Genomic DNA, 27,935 nt, shown 5'->3' with positions numbered 1-27,935 from the left:
ACTCTCCAGACTGGAATGAATACACCACTTCCTGTAGGACATACAGCAGCTGATAAGTACTGGAAGACTGGAGATTTATTTGTTTAATAGAAGTAAATTACAAATCTCTGGCATTTTCCGGCACCAGTTAATTTGAAAATCAAATTTTTGTGAACTAGCCCTTTAAGAGGCTGCCATGTGGGCATCTTAACAAATCTGTTGTGGATGAAAGGGGCAAGACGTAAAGGGGTTGTCTAGTAAAAATCTTTTTCTTCCAAATCAACTGGTTTCAGAAAGTTACATAGATTTGTAATTTACTTAAAAATCTCAAGACTTCCCATACTTATCAGCTGCTGTATGTCCTGCAGGAAATGTTGTTTTCTTTTCAGCAGGGATGGTCCGAACCTGCCGAGTTTCGGGTTTGTATGAACCCAAACGCTCGGCAGCAGATTCCCGCTGTCTGCCCGCTCCGTGGAGCGGGCGGATACAGCGGGAGGACCGCCTGGAACACTGGGATACAGCCTATGGCTATGGCTGTATCCCAGTTTTCCAGGCGGTCCTCCCGCTGGATCCGCCCGCTGCACGGAGCGGGCAGACAGCGGGAATCATTACCGAGGGTTCAGGTTCGTACGAACCCGAACCGAACTCGGTTCGGACCATCCCTACTTTTCAGTCTGCCACAGTGCTCTCTGGTGCCACCTCTGTCCATGTCAGAAACTGTCCAGAGCAGGAGAGGTTTTCTATTGGTATTTGCTGCTGCTCTGGACAGTTCCTGACATGGACAGAGGTGGCAGCAGAGAGCACAGACTCTCTGCAGAGTGTGTCAGACTGGATAGAAAACATTTCCAACAGGACATACAGTAGCTCATAAGTACTGGAAGACTTGAGATTTTTAAATAGAAGTAAATTACAAATCTATATAACTTTTTGAATCCAGTTGATTTGAAAGAAAAAGATTTTCGCTGGACAAACCCTTTAAGACTAGTGAATAAATACATACCCCCCACCCAAATGACTATTGTATGAGTTGTAGGCCTACACCCTAAGGGATGCATAGATAGTGGCACTGGCTAGACAACCTAAGATGTTCATTGTTATGTGGATGTGAATTTCTTTTCCAGGGCAACAAGCAAATCAAGCTGGTTGAGACCAGTTTCAATGAAAATCCTGGTGAGAAATTTCTCGGTGCTCGGATCCAGTCTAAACCGGGACACAGGGATCTTATAATGTCACAAAATGTCAGTCAGTGAGCTGGTGCTCAGCGTTTTTGTTTTGTGCATAGGAACCATTTGCCATTGATGCTAAGAGATGCTGACTATAGCCAGAACAGTCTGGGCCAAATGAAAGAGAAGACAAGTGACTACAAGAAGGAAAGCATTGACCGTGTGTCAGTAATATCATTGGTATTATATCCATAGAGTATATTATATATACCCATATACAGTATATTACTCAGCAGACACCATCTGGCAAAAATCTCCAGTCTTCCAGTACTTATCAGCTGCTGTATGTCCTGCAGGAAGTGGTGTATTCTTTCCAGTTGGACACAGTGCTCTCTGCTGCCCCCTCTGTCCATGTCAGGAACTGTCCAGAGCAGGAGAGGTTTTCTATGGGGATTTTCTACTGCTCTGGACAGTTCCTGACATAGAATGGTACGGTATTTAGACGGTACGATATTTTGTACTGAAAAATCGTTTTGCGATCGCGCACCCGCAGCCCAGCCCACCCGCAGCCCGGCCCCCTGCTCATCCGCAGCTCCGATCGCCACCCCCGCCGCTGCTCCGATCGCCCTCGCCGCCACGGCCATGAGCATACGTTACCTGCTCCGCATAGCAGGTCTTCGAAATCCCCGGCTCCCCTCTTCAGTGCATTGATTGGCTGAAGAGGTGAGCCGGGAATTTCAAACGGCTCCTCTTCAGCCAGTCAGTGCTCCTCTTCCGTTCCGTGTAAACAGGGCCGATTCTAGCTTTTTTGCTGCCTGAGGCGAGAACTGACAAAGCGCCGCCCCCTCACATTCCCTGTAATATCACCATGCCCATAGTGCCCCTCACATTCCCTGTAATATTACCATGTGCCCATAGTGCCCCTCACATTCCCTGTAATATTACCATGTGCCCATAGTGCCCCTCACATTCCCTGTAATATCACCATGCCCATAGTGCCCCTCACATTCCCTGTAATATTACCATGTGCCCATAGTGCCCCTCACATTCCCTGTAATATTACCATGTGCCCATAGTGCCCCTCACATTCCCTGTAATATCACCATGCCCATAGTGCCCCGCACATTCCCTGTAATATCACCATGTGCCCATAGTGCCCCTCACGTTCCCTGCAATATCACCATGTGCCCATAGTGCCCCTCACATTCCCTGTAATATCACCATGTGCCCATAGTGCCCCTCACATTCCCTGTAATATCACCATGTGCCCATAGTGCCCCTCACGTTCCCTGCAATATCACCATGCCCATAGTGCCCCTCACATTCCCTGTAATATCACCATGTGCCCATAGTGCCCCCCACATTCCCTGTAATATTACCATGTGCCTATAGTGCCCCTCACATTCCCTGTAATATCACCATGTGCCCATAGTGCCCCTCACATTCCCTGTAATATCACCATGCCCATAGTGCCCCCCACATTCCCTGTAATATCACCATGCCCATAGTGCCCCTCACATTCCCTGTAATATCACCATGCCCATAGTGCCCCTCACATTCCCTGTAATATCACCATGCCCATAGTGCCCCTCACATTCCCTGTAATATTACCATGTGCATAGTGCCCCCCACATTCCCTGTAATATCACCATGCCCATAGTGCCCCTGACATTCCCCATACAAGAACTCCAGCACTCCCAGGTCCCCCCATTCACCATGATTGATGCCTCAGCCGAGTATCCTATCCTGTGACCTGACAGCAGTCTAAACTGCAGGGACCTCAGAGCAATAGTCAGGGAGAGAAGATCCAGGACAGGCACAGTGCAGCATCGCAGTGTGTATGGGACACCACTATAGATAACCTCTGACCTCTGACATCAGGAGCCAGAGAAGAGCCATAAAACGGGCTGCTCTGTTAACTCTTTCAGTACTGCAGAATGTAGAGTATTACTGTGCATCACTTCCATTCTGCAATACAGAAAGAGTTAACAGCAGAGCAGAACATTACTTTTATGCCTCTTCTCCTGCCCTTGCACTATGCTGAGGTCAGCTCGGAGGTCGGCAGTGCAGAGAAGACATAATATAGCGTCCCCGCTGCTGTTAACTTTTTCTTTTCTACAGTGTGTAAGTGATGCAGAGTATAATAACTCTGCATTATTGAAAGGGTTAACAGCAGGAGACACTATATCTATGTCTTATGTGATGTGAATATGAGGCTTCCAGCCTTCTCAGCGCTTCTCATGAGGCAACTGACAGGAAACACGGCTGGGCACTGAGCCGTAACTAGTTGTAATGATAAGGACACAGGACGCTGATGCCGCCCCCCTCAAGGGCTGTGTTATCTGCCGCCTGAGGCAAAGACTTCACTTTGCCTCATGGCAGATACGGGCCTGCGTGTAAATGCAGCATAACTCTTGAAACTTATTTTTCTCTGGAGTACCCGCTTAAAGTCATGCCATAATTGTCCCAGATGGGAATACCCCTGGTGAGGGAATCCTATAGATGTTGCATAGTTCTGTGCACCCACCTGGGGTGACTACTACCTTTACACTGTCAGATAGCCCCTCTCCTGTTAGGTGATACAGGGGTGCACTAGCTGTTACTATGATATGAATGGGACATTCTGGAGCTGTCACCCGTTGTTGCTATGTTGCGTTAGTCTGACCTGAAAATTATTCGGCTTTAATTCCAGTTCTCAAGTTAATGACAAACACAGATGACTCCAAAAATGAGTCCAAAGTTCCTGTCTGACTAAAACAGCAGTGATTTTCTGTCACTCCCGGCTCCCGATAAGCAGTAGTTTTCCTGTTGGATGAGCCGGCACTGAATGTTTTCTGTCCCAGAGGTGTTTTGGCCCAAGTACAAACCGCTCAGTGAGAATCTGGCTCCATTAACCTCATGAATGCACCGAGCCTCAATGCTCCTTTCTGTCACAGGATTTAAAGGTGAAACGGACAGAATTGGCACCAAAAATTATTATTTTTTAAACGTATAATTGTACTGGGTGATATATGCGTTGTTTGTTTGTGTATGTAGATATATGAATTTAAAAAGACTTGTGATTGGAATATCATAAGGTTAGAATTGTTGTTATAGTTAGATTTGTTGCGGGGTGCAGACAAGTCCTATTTGGGGTCAAACTGCCATGTATTATGATGTACTATGATTATTCTTAGTAGATCATAGTAGTAATTAATATGGTGTGTGTATATATATACATATATATATATATATATATATATATAATTATTTACAATTTTTTTTTTACAATTTATGGGGAAGATTTAACAAACATGGTGTAAAGTGAAACTGGCTCAGTTGCCCCTAGCAACCAATCAGATTCCACCTTTCATTTTCCAAAGAGTCTGTGAGGAATGAAAGGTGGAATCTGATTGGTTGCTAGGGGCAACTGGGCCAATTCTACTTTACACCATGTTTGATAAATCTCCCCCTATGAGTATATCATATCAAAGGAGAAGTCCGGCCATTTTTAAAATCTGGCAGCCGGCAGGGGCAGGGGGGAATTTAAAGGGAACCTGTCACCCCCCGTGCCGGGGTGACAGGCTCCCGATCCCCCGTTAGAGCCCCCTATACTCACCTAATCCCGCCGGGTCCCGTTTCTGGAGGTGGTCGGGTGACGGAGATCTCAGCCGCTGCAGCCCGGCGCGCGCGCTAAGAGATGAGTCCAACACCCATAGAGAATGACGGAGCGCTGGACTCTCCTGTCATTCTCTATGGGTGTTGGACTCATCTCTCAGCGCGCACCGGGCTGCAGCAGCTGAGATCTCCATCACCCGACCACCTCCAGAAGCGGGACCTGGGATTAGGTGAGTATAGGGAGCTCTAACGGGGGGTCGGGAGCCTGTCACCCCGGCACGGGGGGGTGACAGGTTCCCTTTAATAACCAGTAGGAACTTATCTCTCCCCGTGCCCGCGGTGAGGGGCAGGACCGGCCTCGGGACCCCCGCCAAGCTCCAGAATCTCAGCGCTGCACATGTCACGACTCGGCTGATGGACTGACCCCTCATCTGTCAGTGATTGGGGTAGGACGCTGCTCCAGTCACTGATTGGCTGAGCGGTCAGTCCATCAGTCGGGACAGCCATTTTCCCCCAAGTTGTGACGTCATCACAACTTGAGGGAAAATTCCTTCCGATGGGGGTTTCGAGGCCAGTCGCGTCACTCACCATGGGAACAGGGATAGGTAAGTGCCTACTCGTTATCAAATTCCCCCCTTGCCCCTACCAGTTGTCGGATTTTAAAAATGGACGGACTTCTCCTTTAGGGCCAGTTCACACAGAGTAAAACTGGCGGAATTCCAAGGCAGGACTCTCCGCCGAGGAATCCAGCCAGCCTCCGTGTCATACTGGCAGTCTATAGGAAGGCTTGTGCCTCCTCTCTCCCCGCAGAAGAATTGACATGTCAATTTTTCCGAGCAGAGAGGCGGCACACGAGCCCTCCCATAGACTGCCAGTATGACACGGAGGCTGGCTGGATTCCGCGGCGGAACTCTCCACCAGTTTTACTCCATGTGAACTGGCCCTTAAACAATATCTTTTGCTTCATTATAAGTTTTATAAAAGAATGAACGTCACAATATTTAAAACAAATGATACCCTAGGGAAGATACCACAAATCTGGTCACGTTCAGCGGGATTAGTCACCATCAGATAAGCACATCAGAACAGAAGAACGCACAAATATCTCTAAACAATGGCCGATATTTATCAACAAATATTACTAAATATTGATATTAGGGAAACAAATATTACCAGATGGTAGTTGTAAAATCAATAGTAAATAGTATATTTCCTCATATAGTGAGAATTTTATTACGGTTTTCTGAGCATGTGACGTGCCGACTGCAATGTGTGAATTGTTTATTTTTGTGGTATGTAATATTGTGGCGCGTTATTTAGAGATGTTTGACTGCTGATCATGTATTCTGCTGTTTTAGCTGCTGCTTCTTTACAACCCTCCCTTGAGGTGTAATTTGTGACAATAAATTTAATTTTACAACTTTATCTGTGCCAAGCCCCTTCTTCATGAGCAGCAGGCGGCATAAGTGGGGGGAGCCCTGAAGCTCCCGTCAACCGAGACCTTGCCGCCCCCCCCCCCCATCAATATAAGAGTAGATCAGTAAAAGGGTGCAAATTTTTGTGCAACCCAACCATTTGCACAGAAATGTGTTCCACCATAACCTCCTTCCCCCTTGTGCATTGGCTTAGGGACATACAGACAAGCAGTGTGCTCTCATGTTTCTATGGGTGCCATAATATAAATATAATAATATAATATAGACGGGCATGAGCCTGTGCACCATTAGTTATAAGACAGGTCAATGTTTTGTATTGTTTTTTTTTTTCATGTTATATCAATCCAGCTATGTCTTTTTAAAGCATGAATGGCGAAAAAGACAATAGAAACATAATACATGATAACGAATAAGACTATACATGTCCTGCACACAGTTGTTGTACTATGATGTCACCCTATAGTAGATGGATATAACATTCGGCTATGTTGCCACAATGTAAAAATAAGGGGAAGTAATGGTCGTTGTTTTGCAATAACGGACGTTATTTGCCCATATTTTTACATTGTAGAGACATACCCTAACGCAGGAGTCGCATATAGGTATGGCTATTACTTTTACACCTGATATAAGTTATACTCACCGCTCATCAGAGGATTAGAGATGTACGATACTGGCGATTGACCTCGATCCTCCTGAAAGCATCCACCACGTTCAGACTCCATGCTTACTTTACAATAAGATCTTGGAGACACCTTGAGAGTCCAGGTTCCTCAGGGAAGATAAGCACCAGGTTACATGTGTGATGCACAGTTGTAGTGGAGTCCTGTGGGAAGAGGAGGATTATGGCTGTGTGCGGAGCTCAGTAATACCTGTGTAACCTGAGAGCTGGCACTCAGCAACAAGAACATCATCCTTCTTTCAATCAGTCCCAAACTTCATGGAAATGCAGGCAGTTCACACACACACACACAAAGCTGCATTGATGTCACATCCTTTACAAAACCACGGCCAATCATCTGGAGAATACAACTGGCATGTACTTTCCTTCAATGAAAAATATATCTTTGCAAAAAAAAAAAAAAAAAAGTGAGAGAAGAGGGAGGGGGTGGGACATAGTAATCCAGTTAGACAACTTCAGCAGAAAAGTCTGAGGACAGGAGGTAAAAGAAACACCCAACTCTAAAGAGGACACCGCTGTCCTATCAGCACCCACATATAGGGAACGTATGGGACATTTAAAGGAACGTTATACATTATCTGCAACATGTGCAGGCATAAAGGACACAAGAACTTGTAGTACATAGAAAGTTCTAATGTGACTCCTTATCTTCGGGTTCATAGCTGTATGGATGAGCTTAATCCATTCATACACGACAGTATATGGAAGCACTGCTCATATTGTACACAGTACTGTACAGATATATATGTGCAACCTAAAGCACTGCTTCTGTGATATCCAAGATGTTAGCCGGGGAAGGAATAGGAATACGCCAAAAAATATGTAATATATTATATTACATATGGCGTATATGTATAAAAAAGAACAAACTCTTGTGTAAGTTTGTAAGGCTGGGTCCACACTACGTTTTTGAAATCCGTTTTTTTCATGTTTTTGAAAAAAAAAAAACGGATGAAAACTGAGGTATCTGTGTGCGTCCGTTTTTCCATTGATTTCCATTATAAATAAAACGGATCAAAATGCATCCGTTTTTTTTTTTACACACACAGAAGGTCAGCTACGTTTTTGTGTATGTTAAAAAAAAACAAAAAAAACGGATGCGTTTTAAACTGTTTTTTTTTTTTTTATAATAGAAGTCAATGAAAGAACAAATCAAAACGGATGCACACAAATACATCCTTTTTTTTTTTTTTTTTTGCAAAAACAGATGAATAAAACGGATTGCAAAAACGTAGTGTGGACCCAGTCTAGGAGACCAGAGAGCACTGTAGTGATGTTAGGATCCCCATACTATTGGTAGTTGTTGTTTAGACCTCTTATGTGCCTTTTGGACTATTACTTAAATATATTTTCATATTTTTATGGTTTATTTTTTTTTTTAGGCATGATACTTTACTGTGTAATATGCCTCCATATATATATATATATATATATATATATATATGCAGTGGTACCTTGGTTTAAGAGTAACTTGGTTTAAGAGCGTTTTGGTTTAAGAGCTCACAGTTTTTCAAAATTGTGACTTGGTTTAAGAGCATTGCTTTGGTTTAAGAGCTCCCTGTCCTGGGTGGGAGCGCGAGTAGGGTAGGGGTATGGTCTTCATAGCGGGGTCTACAGCCCTGTACTATTACCCAGGAAATCTCACTCACCTTCCAAATCATAGCAGATCCACTTCAGGCTGGGGCTTACATCAGGGGACAGGACTGTGGGAGTAATCTCTCCATAGCTGCAACCCCTCTCTCCCTGGACAGAGAGTGCTGCATGTATGTGCCCACATCTGCCCTGCTCATTCCTTCATACTCCCTGCAGTCTCTGTCAGCACCGTCCTGGAACCAATTATGCTCGTAATCCAAGGCACCACTGTATGTATGTGTATATATATATATATATATATATATATATATATATATATGCGCAATATATCTTTTCTACACTGTACATCTGTATATTGATGTGTATCAATGATTAATGCTGTATTTTTTTATTTCTTACTTAGGTGGCTTGAGGTGGCTACACCTTTAAAAACTGATGGCAAACCGATTGTTCGACCACCAGTTATCTCTCTCGACTGACTCCCGTTGTGTGTTCCCTATGGGGAGGATTAAAGGGGTTGTCCAGTGAAAATCTTTTTCTTTCAAATCAACTGATATCAGAAAGTTATATAGATATGTAATTTACTTCTATTAAAAAATCTCAAAGCTTCCCATACTTATTAGCTGCTGCAGGAAATGTTGATGTTTTCAGTCTGACACAGTGCTGACACTGGTCTCTGCTGACATCTCTGGCCGAGACAGGAAGTATCCAGATTAGGAGAGGTTTTCTATGGGGATTCATAGAAAACCGAGACAGAGTTCCTGTCTCGGCCAGAGATGTAAGCAGAGAGCACTGTGTCAGACTGAAAATAAAACAACATTTCCTGCATGACATACAGCAGCTAATAAGTATGGGAAGACTTGAGATTTTTTAATAGAAGTAAATTACAAATCTATATAACTTTCTGATATCGGTTGATTTGAAAGAAAAAGACTTTCTCTGGACAACCCCTTTAAGGCGACTCTGTACCCACAATCTGACCTTCCCCCAAACCTCTTGTACCTTCAGATAGCTGCTTTTAATCCAAGATCTGTCCTGGGGTCCGTTCAGCAGATGATGCAATTATTGTCCTAAAAAGCAACTTTTAAATGGGCGTGGCCTAGATTGTGTATGCATTAGGCTTGCACACCCTCTCTGTCCCTCCTCCCCACCCTCCTTATCATTAGGAATGCTCCAGGCAGATTGCATTCTTTTTGTCAGCTGTGTCAGCCCGGCACATGGGCTGGATTGTTAAGCACCTGTGTAGTGTTCAGCATGTAGAAAATGTTCCAGTGGCATTCCTAATGATTAAGAGGGTGGGAAGGAGGAGGAACGGTGGGGTGGTGCAAAGTTAGGGCACAGATACTCCCATTTGCACGGGGCTGCAAGTTTAAAAGTTGTTTTTTAGGACAATAACTGCATCACCTGCCGAACGGACCCCAGGACAGATCTTGAAATTAAAGGCAGCTATCCGAAGGTACAAGTGGTTTGAGGGGGGTCAGATTGTGGGTACAGAGTTGCTTTAAGCCGCCGCCAAAGCGCTCTGGCTGTGGTTTATCTTACCAGAACAATGGAGTCAGGCGGTGATATTCCATTATCTGTCGGTGGCTGATCAGGAGTGCCCCATACACCTTATACCGATGGCCGAACCGGCGAGCAGCGGGTACAGCCGGCTAAAGTTTAAGGTGTATGGGGACCTTTGCACTCATGGATTTGTACAGTATGTCGTGGTATCCAAGTTCACAGCCGGGTCCTGTCTAATCTTAGAACCATAACCATATGTTTAGGAGGAGTTGTTGCCCAGTGTGAGGGCAGTCTGACCCCCAACCCAATGTAAATGAGGACTTCTAGTTGGGCGTTCATTAACCAAGCCTATCACAAGGCTCTGTTTCAGACAGTGAGGGGTGCACAACATATATCGCTGGATTGTCCGCGTGGCCCTCTTCTGCCATCATTTGCCTGCTGGCCATGTAGTATTACACAGGGTGATACCACATACTCCCCCACTTGAAAAAAGCCATGCACGGCGTAACACCTTGAAAAAAGACTGGATGTTTGTTAAGGCACAGCTACCCATGTCCTATTACACAGGGTGATTTGAAACCAAAGACTGAGGATGTTTCAATCTGCCAACCTGAAAATGACAAACTCTAGCTAACATCCAGTGTATATGGAAGCTTCCAGACTCTCCCTCGACAGATAATGTTGCATTTAGACTGTTTTATTGTTTGGTTTTTAGGAGAATAAGATGCAAAGAGTTATATGGCAGCAGCCTACCCCACTCTCTCCATTCAGAGTACATGAACGTTCAGCTCTGAGCCGAATATTCCTATGTATCGGGGGATGGGGAAGATGGGTAACCTAGTGGTCGATAAAACTAACAGCCAACAGGTATTGAACATGCATGACTTTATATCAATAAGTGCAAGAAAAAAACTGAAGGAACAATCACCCAAAGCAAACTAGACTTCATTTGCACAGTGCTGGTGATCCTTTGGTTACATCTCTAATTTTCCTTTCTATATTCTTATTGATAAGTCATCGATTGCTTCTCATATTATTGTGAGCTGAATCTTAATGCCCAGTAGTATTGTCGGAAATGAGGAGTCTGACCAATGACTAACCCTTATTTCTGCAGATAATTGCTTCCCAGAGGGATACCTGCATATACTGCAGTGACATAATGATAGGATGGCTGAAAAAAAACAAAAAACTGTTGTGTAGCTCCCCTTCCCCCATCCTCGGCCTAAAGGGCAGATAAGCACAGACATGCTAATCTCTAAATTGTATCCCGCAGCACCAGTAGTGACACCCACCCACTTATGGACATCAGATGTACGCTCTGGTAACGTGAATGTCGTCAGACTGTAAAATAGTCACATTTGTTTACATTAGTTTTTCCTGCTCAGGTAATAAGAGAGAGGATTCTTCTTTACCGTATGAACAGGGATTACGAGCATAATTTGTTCCGGGACCGCGCTTGTAATCCAAATCCACTCTTAAAGCAAAGCAAATTTTCCCATAGGAAATCACTGATATGCAGACAATTGGTTCCACACCCCAAAAATAATGATTTATTATTCTGAATAACATGTAAAACAGATGAAACGAACATTCAGAAACAGCAGAATATGTGATATTATAAGTTACTGTACAGTAATGGAGAGGATGGGAAACACGAGGGCTGACAGAGACTGCAGGGAGCATGAAGGAATGAGCAGGACAGATGTGGGCACATACATGCAGCACTCTCTGTCTGGGGAGAGAAGGGTTACAGCTATGGAGAGATTACCTCCACAGTCCTGTCCCCTGATGTAAGCCCCAGCCTTAAGTGGACCTGCTATGATTTGGAAGGTGAGGGAGACTTCCTGGGTCAGAGTACAGGGCTGTAGACCCCGCTATGCAGGCCATGTCCCTCCTCCACTCCCCCTCCCACCCAGTACAGGGAGCTCTTACACCAAAGCAATGCTCTTACACCAAGTCACAGTTTTGAAAAACTGTGAGCTCTTAAACCAAGGTACCACTGTACTTCTATTTATAAATTTCAAGTCTTCCAGTACCTATCTGCTGCTGTATGTCCTGCAGGAAGTGGTGTATTCTCTTCAATCTGACACAGTGCTCTCTGCTGCCACCTCTGTCCATGTCAGGAACTGTCCAGAGCAGCAGCAAATCCCCATAGAAATCTTCTCCAGCTCTGCACAGTTCCTGACAAGGACAGAGGTGGCAGCAGAGAGCACTGTGTCAGACTGGAAAGAATACACCACTTCCCGCAGGCATACAGCAGCTGATACTTACTAGAAGACTGGAGATTTTTAAATAAAAATTACAGATTACAAATCTATAGAACTTTCTGAAACCAGTTGATTTATAAAAAAAAGGATTACCCTTTCAACTCGTTGAGGCTGCAGGATGTTTGTGACTAAAATCTACGTGGCCAAAATGTACATGACCATATTGGACAAGATTCACTGCGTCAAAGTCCAGATATAGCAGATGGCTTTAGAATTTATGGGATACCATGGGCCACTTAAAACGCTAATGTAACACTGTAGCATGTAACATGTAGAACAAGCCTAAAAGTAAACCTATGGTTGTGCTTACTACTGCTCATACATCCAGAAGATGGTAAAATGCTTTTATTCTCCTTGTCTAGTCAGGGCTGTAACATCCCGTCCCACCCCATTCACAACCCTAGTAAGAAAAAAAAAATGCTATAACGTTGAGAGTGCATATATGTCTTCATACACCTCTAATATACTTTAAAATATACATTCACTAAAGTAAAGAAAGTGGGGAATACAATACATATGCACCACGCACACTACATACACATTACTCACTAAACACATGGGGGGAGATTAATCAAACATGCTGTAAAGTGAAACTGGCTCAGTTGTCCCCGGCAACCAATCAGATTCCTCCTTTCATTTCCCAAAAAAAAGTCTGTGAGGAATGAAAGGTGGAATCTGATTGGTTGCTAGGGGCAACTGAGCCAGTTTCACTTTACGCCATGTTTGATAAATCTCCCCCATAGAAGACGACTTATCAAAACGTGGGCAGAGGAACAGCCCATATCGACCAATCAGCTTCCAGCCTTTTTAAAAATGAAAGAAGCAATTTGATTGGTTGCTATGGACAATTTATCTACTGATCCTCGGCACACGTTTTGATAAATGTTATTTAGTGGCCGTTGTTTGTTTTTTTTTTTGTTTTTTTTAAAGGTTCTAATAGTTTTTTTATTTTTAATTCCTTAATCTTTATTAAATTTTTTCCCATTAAAACATGATTAACAATATTACATATATCAATCCAATAAAAAAACCTAATAATAGCATATAACAAAGAGCCGAGGCATACCAAAAGTCGTACAGGTTACACAGATGTCATAGCCGCAATTACAGCAAAGAGGTCAAATTACTGAAAAAGTTGTAACAAATACATCATTCATAAATACAATAACCCCATTGTCTTAAATCATATCAAACCAACATAGATCAACGTTCAAAGACCATACGATCTATACAGATGTACGATTTTACCCTAAACCTTCCTGGCCTCGACCTGTGCAACATCTACAATGCAAATTTACAGTGCGCCTTATTACCTTTCCCAGACCAACCCACCCTATACATTAACATAAGAGAAAGAGTGTCCCTTGCGAGTGTCAGTCCAATTTCCAAGCAACCCCATAGATCCGACTCGGGCATACCCACACTTTTTCTAATTCCTTTCCCCATGTCTGATTCGGCATGGCGTATCACGTTTAAGATTTGTATCGCACAAAAATAAATATGGAAGTCAGGCAATGCGCATCCACCCACCTGATTTAAGCCAGTCATAGCCTGATATCCAATACGTGGTCTCCCCCCCCCCCCCCAGATCAAATGATTTAATAGGGTCTCCATATCTTTAAACCACTTATTGGCCACAGCAATAACAGCAATTATTTGCCATTAAATGATGGCCATCCATTCAATTTCAACAGTGTGTGAACAGATCCTCTCTGTGTTTTCTGTTATTTTGGTTACAAAATACTGACCAAAATACTGTGTGAGAATAAAGCAGGTATTTCCCTCGGGTGTTTTTGGCCGTGTTTCGGCCTTGCTTCCTAGAATCTTCCTGTCTCTGCAGCTCTTAGTCTTCGTGTTTTTGTTTGTGCTTGTTTTGTTCCTGCCCACATATTTTACATTTTGTCTGCATCACAGTCCTGTTGGGTGAGTCCACTGTAAAGCAGGTATTTCCCTCAGGCGCTCTTGGCTGTCTCTCGGCCTTGGTTTCTTTTGTGGCTCGCAATGGCTAATCAGTGCATTTTTTTTGTTGCTTCCTTGTTTAGTGGTAGACATGTGTAACTGCAGCTCATCTGTTATTCAGTTACTGGCAACAACAGCTCCAGCTGCACCCGACCACCACTAAATAATGCTCTCACACTAAGGGCCCTATTACACGGAACGATTATCGTGCAAAAAATCGTTATATCGTTAGAATTTAAACGATAATTGTTCTGTATAATTGCAGGCAACGATCAAAAAATCGTTTGTATGTCGTTGATTTAGATCTGAACCTAAAATGATCGTTAATCGTTCGCTGTAATTTCACATTTGTTCGCTCAAGTTCCGCATTTATTCACTAATTGTTCAGTGTAATGCTGCGTTTACACGGAACGATTATCGTTCGAATTTGCACGATAACGAATTCGAACGATAATCGTACGTCTAAACGCAGCGAACGATCAAACGACGAGCGAGAAATCGTTCATTTTGATCCTACAACATGTTCTTAAATCGTCGTTCGCAAACAATTCGCAGATCGTTCCGTGTAAACAGTCGTTCACCGATTTTACTCATGTGCGAGATAGGCTTAAGCGATCGCAAAATGATTTTTTAGTACGATATATTGTTCCGTCTAAACGCTGATCGTTCTGAAAAAAACATTGTTCTTTCGATATCGTTAATCTTACGATCGGGCGAGTTATCGCTCTGTGTAAACGCAGCCTAAGGTTCCGTTTACACGGAAAGATTATCTGACAGATTATCTGCCAAAGATTTGAAGCCAAAGCCAGAAACAGACTATAAACAGAGATCAGGTCATTAAAAAAAGCCTGAGATTTCGCCTCTTTTGAAATCCATTCCTGGCTTTGGCTTCAAATCTTTGGCAGATAATCTGTCAGACAATCTTCTGTAAATAACCCCTAATAGCACATTGTTCATTGTTTTGCTGGGATCAGAAGGAATAAACGATCATAGTAACGATTGTAACTAACGACCAACGTTCTGTGTAATATGGTGAACGATTTCAGGTTAACGATAAACAATCTTGTGATCGTTTATTGCTAGTCGTTAATCGTTAAAAATCACTCCGTGTAATAGGACCCTAAGTACATTCACTGTGTATAGTGTTTTTTGCCCCAGCTCAGCATTGCAGTGCTTTGTCAATTACGAAGGATTCTGGGGATCCCTCATTTTGAACATCAGATTATCTCGTAAATCATATTTTTATTCGACCATGTCTTGGCAGCAGAAATGTTAATATCTATACTTGTCTGTTATTTTAGTTTTCTGGAGAGCCTGGCATTTTGCTCGCCCAACAATGGTTGTTGGCCACTTTATAGTAAAATTGCTCAGTGTAGTAGTATTAGTAAGTGTACTCACTGGATATTCTGACAGCAGCTCCCTGTGTACCTCATAGAGCTAATATTAGACTCCCCTTCTCCAGGGTGGGCTCTGTAGTGAGTCAGTCTTTAAGATGGCCGACATGGAGGAGCATGTGACCATGCCCCGCCCCCCCAGTGTCCAACACTGAGCCTATATATGCCTATGGAGGACACTGGGGGCAGGGCATGGTCATATGCTCCTCCACGTCAGCTATCTTATGGACAGCCTCACCACAGAGCAGGACAGCCCAGCCTGGAGGAGGGGAAACTGATTTTAGCTCTATGAGGTACACAGGGAGATGCTGTCAGGAAGTGCAGAGTGTAGAATTACTAATACTGTACATTGAGCAATTTTACTAAAAAGTGGCCAACCCCTTTAAAGGGGTTATCCAACGCTACAAAAAACATGGCCACTTTCTTCAAGAGACAGACCCACTCTTGTTTCCAGCTTGGGCGGGGTTTTTCTGCTCAGTTCTATTGAAATGAACGGAGCTTGAAGAGGATGTACCATCAGGTTCATCCTCTTTAATCTGACCCCCGGATCGTTTTTGGATAAAATGTATGTACCCTAACTTTGCACCACCCCTCCGTCCCTCCTCCCCACCCTCTTCATCATTAGGAATGCCACTGGAACATTTTCTCCATGCTGAACACTTGCACAGGTGTCTTAACGATCCAGCCCATGTGCCGGACTCTCACAGCTGACGAATAGGAGGCAATCTGCCTGGAGCATTCCTAATGATGAGGAGGGTGGGGCGGAGGGACAAAGAGGGTGTGCAAGCCTAATGCATACACCATCTAGGCCACTCCCGTTGGGCACAGGGCTGCCAGTTTAAAAGTTGTTTTTTAGGACAATAACGGCATCACCTGCCAAACGGACTCCAGGACAGATCTTGGATTAAAAGCAGCTATCCGAAGGTACAAGTGGTTTGGGGGGGGGGGGGTCAGATTGTGGCTACAGAGTCGCTTTAAGGATTGGTAAATTACATTACTGCTTAAACTTGTGTTGTCTGCAATTTTGCCCACGTTTTTGACTATGGTCACCCTGTTACTTAGCACACTTCTCGCATTGTTCGGCCCATCTGCCGCACCTTATGTCCCCTTCTACTAAAGGGATCCTCTAAGGCCCACATTATTCTTTACAATGGACAAGTGGTGGAAAATTAGCCAGAATTGTGACTCACTTTTGTCTCCAAATCTCAGGTGTTACATTAAAGTGGTAGTGCGGCGGTAAAGAATTATTCACAGAATAACACACATTACATAGTTATACAACTTTGTAATGTATGTTATGTCTGTGAATGGCCCCCTTCCCCGTGTCCCGCCACCCCCACCCATGTACCCGGAAGTGTGTGATGCGCTATACATACCTGTCCCGTGCCGACTCGTCTCCCATCTTCAGTCATTGAAGTCATCTGCACAGTTATGCTCAGCCAATCGCGGCTGAGCAGCCGATGACACGGCAGAGGGCGGCCGGCACTCAGGACGGTCAGAGGGATTCGGCCCGGCCGTCCAAAGATTACTTCACTGACTGAAGATCGGAGACGAGTCGGCACGGATCAGGTATGTATAGCGCACCACACTTCCGGGTACACGGGCGGGGGTGGTGGGACACGGGGAAGGGGGCCATTCACAGACATAACATACATTACAAAGTTGTATAACTTTGTAATGTGTGTTATTCTGTGAATAATTCTTTACCGCCGCACTACCCCTTTAAGCCTCTTTTCCACGGGCTGACGGAGAGGAGCAAACGAGCGATGTCGGCTGATCGTTGCTTTCTATCCCACAGGAAGATTATCGGCTGTAACGGCTGATATCGGCTGATAATTCCATGGAAAAGAGCCTTTACTCTTCAGCTTTGGTATATTCTTCTGGAAGTGTAAGTGTTTGGCTTTCAGACATGTTGGTTTCAGGTTTCTAAAGACAAGTTTGGGACACAGACAGACAAGTACATGATTATTGGGCTTTGTAGGGAAGGAGATCAAACGCCAAGACACCTCCAGACAAATATGTATGTGACAATTTAAAGCACAAAATACACTTACCATTCAAGCCTTCCATTACATCATAGTTGCCAATTCCATCAATTTGTTCAGTAACATATGTTTAAAGGGGAACTACCAGCAGGTGAAATATATCTAACCTGCTGATATGTCCCTATCGCACAAGAGATGCAGAGGAGGAAGCTATGTCTCTCGCTTTCATCTTCTGTGCCACTGCCGTACACTTAGTCGTTTACTCCATGGTCTGGTTAGACCGATATTAGCACTGCCCGCCCTCATAGCGCCAATCCGCACCCGGTAATAATATACCCTGATAACGAATGGAGCGGGCCAGCCGGGAGTGCTATGGGGGACTATGGAGTACACGACTAACTGCACTGGAACGGCGCTGAGTAGGTAAGACACTTACCCTCCTCCTTGGCATCTCCTAGGCAATAGTGACATAAAAGCAGGTTAGATTTGTTTAACCTGCTGATAGTTCCCCTTTAAGCTACCAACTCTTTCACATGATCAAATTTTATGTTACATCCAGGACCACCAGTTTTCTTTCTTTCTCCTCACATCTTGAACATTTTTGCTTTTTACTATCTGACGACATTCGTGCCATTTCCTTTTTTTAACTCTTTTATAGCACGGTGATCAACACTCTCAGCATTTACAGTGCGGCGTATCCTACTCCATATTATATCTTATTGCGCCTTACAAAGACGGTCTGCCAAACAGTTTGTCAATCTTGGAGACTACCTGCCCTGTTAATTCAAAGAACATGTCACAAATTACACATTACGTTACTAACAAAATCTTGCCTTACATTAACACAGATTTAACTGAACCATTGACCTGTCTATTAGGTGGCCATGGTAAAAGTGGAACAGAAAGAGAGGGCGGTTCTTACCTCCTTAACAAGGCTGCACTTTTCTCTTTGTAAAAATCTTTTATTTTATTTTTTTATCTGTGGCATTTTCATCTTCATCATTTACATCCTGAGGGTCAAACCCATCACTTTCAGAACTTTGCACATTTTTGTAATGTGTGAGGTAATAGTGGTTTTAATTTAATAGGGGGTGTCTGTGTCATCATCCTGCAGGAAATGTTTTTTTTTTTTTTCAGAAATTGCTGGAACAGTTGAGAAATATCGACAGATTATTTCCTTTTTGCCCCGGTGTGTTCCCTCTTCATCTTGTTATCTTGGAGAACGATGACCAAGATTGACCAAAATCCATGAAGCCACCAGTTCCTTTTTATTAGTGGGTTTATTGGGCGCTGTTATGCGTGTAACCGAGCAATAAAAAAAAAAGTGACAGTGCTGCAGCGCTGCATCAGTGATTGGCTGAATGGCATGTAACTTCAGACAGTGCCAGGAGCAGGTCGAAGCTAGCAGGAAGTCAGGGAGTGTGGCCAGGTATGTAGGAGTTTTGTTTTTTTTACAAAGTCACGAGTCGTGCATCACTATTACACATAGCAATGCACGCCCAACTATTTTAGGTCATGTCCTAAAGAAATGATCGTTTCATCGGCTGATCGTTGTCTCTATTGGCCAAATCGGCTCTGTGTACTAGGGCACTTAGGCCACGACAACAACACTTCTTCTCTTGCCCAGTTGATGGACGTTTTATTGGGTGGTCATCATTTTGCCGCCAAATAACATCCGTTATTTCAAAATAATGCCTGTTATTTTTAAATAATGGCTGCAAAACAACTGTCGTCCATTAAAACGGCCAAAAAAGACATTGTGTGGTCATGGCCTTAGGATGTACACAAAGACATGGTTTTGTGGTTGATAATAATCAGCTCTTGCTGAATTTCACTACAACTGCCTACCATATCCAACACCCTACTTGGCATACACAAACACCTCTCTAGCCAGGTTATTGATCTTATTGGTATACCACTTGTACGTACACATTAACCGCCCACACCAGTATTTCCTGTCTATTCCATAGACTGTCTATTCCATTCCTCCTGGGTACAACACAGTAATTTACCGAGGTGCGGTAGACATACAAACCCTTCTCATCCAGGTGGGGGGGACACAGACCATTCATCTGTGCACCTTCACGGAGTAGCTGTGTGATTTCTATAATAGAATAAGCAGTTATGGAGTAATTTGCACATGAAGGTGTGAGAATTTACACAGAACACTAGCGTGAGCATGGGGCTGAGTTAAGTATGGAATTGAGAAAATGTATCTCCAAATAATCAATATGTCATTGATAAATCTTCCAATAAGAAGACACATTTGAGAAGACCACCACACCTATCGAGATTGATGTTATTTAGGTCCATTTACATAGAAAAAATATCTGCCAAAGATTTGAAGCCAAAGCCAGGAATGGATTTAAAAAAGGTATGGGGGTAGGTATAAGAGAAAAGCTACAATGTAAGATGCCTCTATCATTAAGGCATCTAATGGGCTTCATTTTAATTCCAATTTGAACTAGGGACCATGTATTGAATACCAGGAATGAGTTGGGAAAAAATATTGGGGACCTGAAGCTAGAGCGTGTGGGACCTGGAGAGAAGTGGACCGCAGGAGCAGCCCTGGAGCGTGAATAGGTAAAGTATATCGTCAGTCGCCGGCCGTGCACCACTATTACATGTAGCGGTGCGCGGTCGGCGCCTGACAAATATAGGTTCTAACCTATATCAGCGATCAGCCGATGACAACGATCGGCTGATCATTGTATTTATTAGACGTGGCGATAATCGGCCGAATCTTTATCGCTCCGTGTAATAGTACCCTAAGCCCCCTGGGCCACATGTAGCCATGTTTTTTTTTTCTTCCATAAAACTGCATTTTGTACAGCTTTTTCTTTGAGAGTACCCCCTTATAATAGACTTTTATTCCATGTAAATCTGTGTGATCACCTCAGAGAGATTTCACTGTGCGTGCCACAAATCTAGTTCAGGAGGGGGGTAAAAATCCTTCAAAATGCTTAAGTACATTATGGGTGTTGTATTACACCTGCTAACAAAGAGACTATACAGGGCTGTATGACCGTTTTCTGTTCATCAAGACCGGATTACTTAGGAAGAGAAAGTATATTATTTCAATATATTTCAGTACAATCGTTGGCCCAAGGAAATATGAGCTTTCCTGTTTGAGTTGTTGACTACTCCTTGAGCTGGTTGAATTTGTGTTAATTTGATTTCCTTACTAACATGCACAGTGTCACTGTCGTTATAACTTCCAAAATCTAAATCAACAGTAGATGTCATATAAAGCAAGTTTGCAATATACATTCATTATTTTTTTTGCTGTTATCCATGCTCTAAAAGAAAGCTGAACTTACCAGAAATCCAGGTCCAGACTCCTGTAGGCAGCTATATAACAGCTATACTTACCAGAAATCCAGGTCCAGTCTCTTGGAGGCTGCTATATAACAGCTATACTTACTGTATCCAGCTCCAGTCTCCTGGAGATTGCTATATAACAGCTCTACTTAATGTATCCAGGTCCAGTCTCTTGAAGGCAGCTATATAACAGCTATACTTACTGCATACAGGTCCAGTCTCCTGGAGGCAGCTATATAACAGCTATACTTACCGTATCCAGGTCCAGTCTCCTGGACGCAGCTATATAACAGCTATACTTACCGTATCCAGGTCCTGTCTCCTGAAGGCAGCTATATAACAGCTATACTTACTGTATCCAGGTCCAGTCTCCTTGAGGCAGCTATATAACAGCTATACTTACTGCATACAGGTCCAGTCTCCTGGAGGCAGCTATATAACAGCTATACTTACCGTATCCAGGTCCAGTCTCCTGGAGGCAGCTATATAACAGCTATACTTACCGTATCCAGGTCCTGTCTCCTGAAGGCTGCTATATAACAGCTATACTTACTGTATCCAGGTCCAGTTTTCTGAAGGCTGTTGAAATGATGGCCACTTTTATTGGACAGCCATCATTTAATCCCAAATAATGGCATTACTCTAAAATAACGTTTTTTTGTCTGTACAATGGGACATTTTTTTTTTTTTGTTGTTAAATCTCAGCCGTCCGATTAAAATGGCTGTAATTTTGATGGTGTGTGAACATAGCCTAAAAGGTGGTTTTCTAGATTAATAAAGAAAAAATTGCCCAGGGGTGGGTTGTGGTAGGAGAAATATAAAAAATCCCACTCACATCCTTCTGCCACACCAGGGTCCAGGGCCAAAGTGCCTGATGATATTACTGGGTACAGTGCATGAGACACTGCATCCAATCACTAGCCTCAGCTAGGACAAGCGCATGTGACCACTGCGGCCAATGATTGGCTGTTTCCTGTGGCGATATCACTGGGGCACTTCTGTTAGTGACTCCAGACTGGTAGCATTAGATTGGGAGTGAGCGGAGTGTGAGTATGGGTAGTTTTCTATTTCTTCTACCATCCCTTTATGGTAATAAAGCAACTAAAAAAAGTTATTAAAAAATTAAATGTTTATTGTTAAAATCCTTATATTCAATCGCAACAATAAAACTAGACAGTTATTTGTTTAGCACACAAGGAAAGATCCAGAATGCGTGTGTGTGTGTGTATATATATATATATATATATATATATACACACGAAAAATGGTGTTTGTAGACGGCACTGTGCGGCAATAGCTCAAGTGGGTGCACAGCCTCCACGAAGTCAGACCCCGACTCCACCAGATCCAGAAAACAAAAAAGATAAGGCGGCACTCCAAAATTCAGTGAATAAGACAGTGAATTTATTCACCCATCATGTGCAATACAACGTTTCAGTTTCTCGTTGAAACCTTTTTCAAGCAACACATACGTATGTGTTGCTTGAAAAAGGTTTCAACGAGAAACTGAAACGTTGTATTGCACATGATGGGTGAATAAATTCACTGTCTTATTCACTGAATTTTGGAGTGCCGCCTTATCTTTTTTGTTATATATATATATATATATATATATATATATATATATATATATATATATATATATACACACACATACACACACATACATACAGTGGTACCTTGGTTTAAAGCGACTCTGTACCCACAATCTGCCCCCCCAAACCACTTGTACCTTCGGACAGCTGCTATTAATCCAAGATCTGTCCTGGGGTCCATTCGGCAGGGGATGCAGCTATTGTCATAAAAACAACTTTTAATCCGGCAGCGCTGTGTCTAATGGCCGGGGCTTACATTTGTATATGCATTAGGCTGGCACAACCTCTCTGTCCTTCCTCCCCACCCTCCTCATCATTAGGAATACTCCAGGCAGATTGCTTCCTATTCCCCACCTGTGGCAGCCCGGCACATGGGCTGGATCGTTAATACACCTGTGCAAAGCTCATACAGCAGTAAATGTTCCTGGATCATTCCTAATGATGAGGAGGGCGGGGGGGAGGGAAGGAGAGGTGTGCCAGCCTAATGCATATACAAATGTAAGCCCCGGCAGTTAGACACAGCGCTGCCGGATTAAAAGTTGTTTTTATGACAATAACTGCATCCCCTGCCGAATGGACCCCAGGACAGATCTTGGATTAACCCTTAGGGGACACAGCCAGTTTTCATTTTTGCGTTTTCGTTTTTCCCTCCTCGTGTATATAAGGCCATAGCGCCTGCATTTTTCCACCTAGAGACCCAAATGAGCCCTTATTTTTTGCGCAACTAATTGTACTTTGCTAAGACAGATGTAATTTTTGCCTAAAATGTGCCGGGAAACCAGAAAAAAATTATATGTGTGGTGAAATTGAAAAAAAAAACGCATTTCTTTTATTTGGGGGAAATGTGTTTTTACGCCATTCGCCCTGGGGTAAAACTGACTTGTTATGCATGTTCCTCAAGTCGTTACGATTAAAACGATATGTAACATGTATAACTTATATTGTATCTGATGGCCTGTATAAAATTCAAACCGTTGTTAACCAATATACGTTCCTTAAAATCGCTCCATTCCCGGGCTTATAGCGCTTTTATCCTTTGGTCTATGGGGCTGTGCGAGGTGTCATTTTTTGCGCCATGATGTGATCTTTCTATCGGTGATTGCGCATATATGACTTTTTGATCGCTTTTTATTACAATTATTCTGGATTTGATGCGACCAAAAATGCGCAATTTTGCACTTTGGGATTTTTTTGTGCTGACGCCGTTTACCGTGTGAGATCAGGAATGTGATTAATTAATAGTTCGGGCGATTACGCACGCGGCGATAGCAAACATGTTTGTTTATTAATTAATTTATTTATTTTTATTTATAAAATGGGGAAAGGGGGGTGATTCAGACTTTTATTAGGGGAGGGGATTTTGTGTTATTAAAAATACTTTTTTCTTTTACTTTAGACATATACTAGAAGCCCCCCTGGGGTTAGGGTTATTCCCCCCTGGGGTTAGGGTTATTCCCCCCTGGGGGGCTTCTAGTATATGCACTCTGATCTCTCATAGAGATCCATGCAGTATAGTTATACTGCATGAATCCATGAGATCGGTGTTCTATTACTTTTGGCTGCTGCAGCCAAAAGCAATAGAATGCCGAGCCGGGATCAGCGCCATTACGGAGCAGACCCCGGCCCGGTATGGATGCAGGGATCGCCCCCCCGCAATCGCGCCGCAGGGGGGCGATCCCCCCACTAGACCACCAGGGATGTATAACCGCAAGTATTTAGAAGCAGCTGTCAACTTTGACAGCTGCTTCTAAGTACTTAATTAGCGGGCACGGCGATCGGACCGTGCCCGCTAATAGCCGCGAGCCCGGGCTACACGCGGCACCCGGGATCGCGGCAGTTCAGAGGGTGGTCGCCGCGCGACCCCCCTCTGAACTCCCATAGCGGCACGAGGACGTTAAATAACGTCCTGGTGCAGCTATGGGTTAAAAGCAGCTATTCGAAGGTACAAGTGGTTTGGGGGGAACAGATTGTGGGTACAGTCGCTTTAAGAGTAACTTGGTTTAAGAGCTCACAGTTTTTCAAAATTGTGACTTGGTTTAAGAGCATTGCTTTGGTTTAAGAGCTCCCTGTACTGGGTGGGAGCGCGAGTGGAGGAGGGGCATGGTCTGCATAGCGGGGTCTACAGCTCTGTGCTCTGACCCAGGAAGTCTCCCTCACCTTCCAAATCATAGCAGATCCACTTTAGGCTGGGGCTTACATCAGGGGACAGGACTGTGGGGGGTAATCTCTCCATAGCTGTAACCCCTCTCTCCCCCGACAGAGTGCTGCTATACTGTGCCCACATCTGCCCTGCTCATTCCTTCCTTCAATCAAACATTGTAGTACTTATCAGCTGCTGTATGTCCTACAGGATGTGGTGTATTCTTTACACTCACAGTCTGGGATCTGACTGTATTTCCTGGAGGATCTGGGATCTGTACTGTATGTCCTGGAAGAAGTCTTGTTCTTTCTGGCACAGGGCTCCCTGCTGCCACCTCTGTCCATATCAAGAACTGTCCAGTCAAATGTTGCTATAGGGGGTTTCTCTCATTCTGGGTAACTCCTGACATGGACAGAGATGGCAGCAGGGAGACATCTTACAGGACATATAGTACAGATCCCAGATCCTTCAGGAAATAGTCAGATCCCAAAACCCAATGGGCTTGAGAGGGCTGAAATGATATGGGTAAGCGTATTATATATATATATATATATATATATATATATATATATATATATATATATATGAGAGGGGGATCTGGCCTGGCTGTGGATGTTCTGTGTCAAAAGTAAACCAATAACAATTTACAATTTTAAGTAAACTCTTTTATTATAAGTCCTATTTGGAAATTCTAGATTACTAGATACTAATGCTGCGTTTACACGAAACGATAATTGGCCCGATCGTACGATTAACAATGTCGGAGTAACGTTTTTGTTTTTTTTTTCAAAACGATCAGCGTTTAGACGGTACGATATATCGTACGGAAAATTCGTTTTGCGATCGATTAAGCCTATCTCACACATTGGTTAAATCGGCGAACGACTGTTCACACGGAACGATCTGCGAATTTTTTGCGAACGATCAACGACGATTTGAGAACATGTTCAAAGATAAAAATGAACGATTTCTCGCTCGTCGTTTCATCGTTCGCTGCGATTACATGTACTATTATCGTTCGAATTTGCACGATAATCGTTACGTGTAAACGCAGCATAAGATACTTAGATTGGTGAAATTTAAAAATCATTGTACCCACCACCACCTGGGAAGTAGTTGGTTGTGTGCAAATTTGTTGTCTAATAGTCACTAGTCCTTATTAATGACTTATCCATAGTTGGCACAGTCATGGGGGGAGATTTATCAAACTGGTGTAAAGCAGAATCTGTGAGGAATGAAAAGTGGAATCTGATTGGTTGCTAGGGGCAACTGAGACAATTCTACCTTACACCAGTTTGATAAATCTCCCCCAAGGTGTTGATAAATGTAAGGGAGCGGAAAGCTTTGTCTCCATTCGTTGTTTATAGTGGAGGCACAGGGTTGCTGCAAAGCATCTCCCATTTACTTTAAAGGGAGGTGACCTGGTGCCACCACTTCTGGTTCCCATGTGTTGTATATTTCTAACTCTGTGGCTGTGACAACTATGGAAAGGTAGTCAATAGATTTTGGGCAAAAAGCCTCTTTAACAAAAAAGTAAAAAAACAGGCTTGATAGGATGTGCTACTGCAATAGACTAAAGATGAGCGAGTACTAAAATGCTCGGGTGCTCGATACTCGAGACAAATATTTCCCGAAGTCAATGGGAAACTTGAGCATTTTTGCAGGGAACCAAAGTTCTGCACAGGGAAGGTTGCCTGAAAACCTGGAAACTTCAGAAAATGATAGAAACAAGACGGAAAGTGACAAATTATGGGCTCCCGGCTCTCTCCCCCATGTTCCTGTACCTCCTTCCTCGCTCTAACTTCTGTTCACTGTCGAGCCAGTAATCTCCTGAGTTGATTGATGTCTATCAGGGGTCAAAGTACAGCCCTAAACACACTCATGCAGTAGCTGTACCTCACTGATCCCCGTCTCTCTCCCCGTACAAGGACTCTCCCTCCTTCTAGGCTTTCTCCTTACTGCACAGCCGGCAGACCTCCATGTGATTGATGGCTGTCAGGGGGTGAAGATGCACAGCACTGTATACACTGTTAGTAGTTAGTAGCTGTGCTTTGCCGAATCCTTCCTGCATCGGAGCCCTCTCCTCACTGTGCAGCCAGCAATGGTCAGAAACAGGACAAGTTGACTACTGACAGAAGTTTTTGGGGTAGACGTAGAGTATGTGTGTAACTGGTGCTGTGTTTGTTTTTTTTTTATGCACCCATTGCACAGGACACTGCAGAGTGAGGATACATATAGCTGAACTACAGATCCCAGCCAGCCAAGGTAATGTCAGCAACAGGACAAATTGACTACTGACAGCTGCACTACAAGTCCAAGCCAGCAGCCAAGAGTAGCAAAAAAAAAAAATGTTTTGAAAATTTTAAGCCCTTAGAACAGGCATGTCAAAACTTTTTTCGAAGAGTGCCAAATTTGATGAAGTGAACAAGTGCGAGGGCCGACCATTTTACATGCTACATGCTATATGCTTTATAACACAGGCAGATAATAGCAAGCTGTGAAATAGTCGCACATCAGATAATGGAATTATAGCACAGTGAAAGGCAGTCAGGGGTTAATAAAGGGTATGACAGCTTGCTACCACAGATTCCTATATGCTCCCTTTATGTATCGTGAGTGTATAGCCCTGCTTTTCCTTGCCTACAGTAGCCAACTCCTCTTCAGAGACTACCACTACCTATGTACTGTATGGCTGCAGAAATTTTTTGTTCGAGGACCCTGCTGGTCTAACCCTTCTGGAAGAGTAGGGTGGCGTTGGAACTTTTAATATATATTATTTATATAAGTTATATATAACCAAGCTGAGGTCATCAGCCCAGGGCAGTTTCTAGGTAATTTTGACTACAGGGCGAATCTTCATAAAAGCAACCCCCCCCCCCCCCCCAAGTGATTTATTTGGGTTGTTGCTAGAAAAAGCAGTGCGTGTTTTATGTCATAGTTACCCAACCTTTCTAAAGTCATACAGTAACTCACAGGTGACGTCTTCTTTGATCTGAGGCGTCACTTTCCTTTTCCTCTCCATCCGGCCCAGACCACCAGGAAGATTTCTTGAAGCTACAATTCGTCTCTTCTGGACCTGCCAGACAAACATCTTAGGCTCCGCACTTTTACAACTTCCACTTTTTTGTGTCATGTGCAGTAAGGCTAGTAGCTATGTGGGTTTACCCCTGTATATAGGATCCCCTGCTGTGCCTTCCAAATAGTAATAATGTCCTCTGATGTGCCCCCATATAGTAATAATGCCCTCAGTGGGCCTTCCAAATAGTAATAATGCCTCCTCTGCTGTGCCTCCTATATAGAAATAATGCCTCCTGCTGGACC

At 43.6% G+C, this 27,935-nt stretch overlaps 1 protein-coding gene across 3 annotated transcripts in view; it reads right to left on the bottom strand.

The window, feature by feature from the left end:
• Window positions 1-14,227, bottom strand: part of ASB9 (ankyrin repeat and SOCS box containing 9) — a 33,022-nt gene extending 18,795 nt beyond the window's left edge. Inside the window, exons 1-2 of one of the 3 annotated variants that reach the window (XM_069944378.1) lie at window positions 13,969-14,227; window positions 6,819-7,001 (exon numbers count right to left, since the gene is read on the bottom strand). In XM_069944378.1, coding sequence (XP_069800479.1) covers window positions 6,819-6,900 — 82 coding nt within the window. In that variant the 5' untranslated portion in view covers window positions 6,901-7,001; window positions 13,969-14,227. Of the gene's footprint in view, window positions 1-6,818; window positions 7,207-13,968 lie in introns of those variants that run through there. The other 2 variants (XM_069944379.1, XM_069944377.1) reach the window with 2 other exon arrangements.
• Between the last annotated feature and the right edge of the window lie 13,708 nt (window positions 14,228-27,935).

This window comes from Dendropsophus ebraccatus, chromosome 11 (assembly GCF_027789765.1).
Source record: "Dendropsophus ebraccatus isolate aDenEbr1 chromosome 11, aDenEbr1.pat, whole genome shotgun sequence".
NCBI classification, from domain to species: domain Eukaryota; kingdom Metazoa; phylum Chordata; class Amphibia; order Anura; family Hylidae; genus Dendropsophus; species Dendropsophus ebraccatus.
Note: the sequence above shows the minus strand (reverse complement) of the source record. Positions and strands in the feature narration are given on the sequence as shown.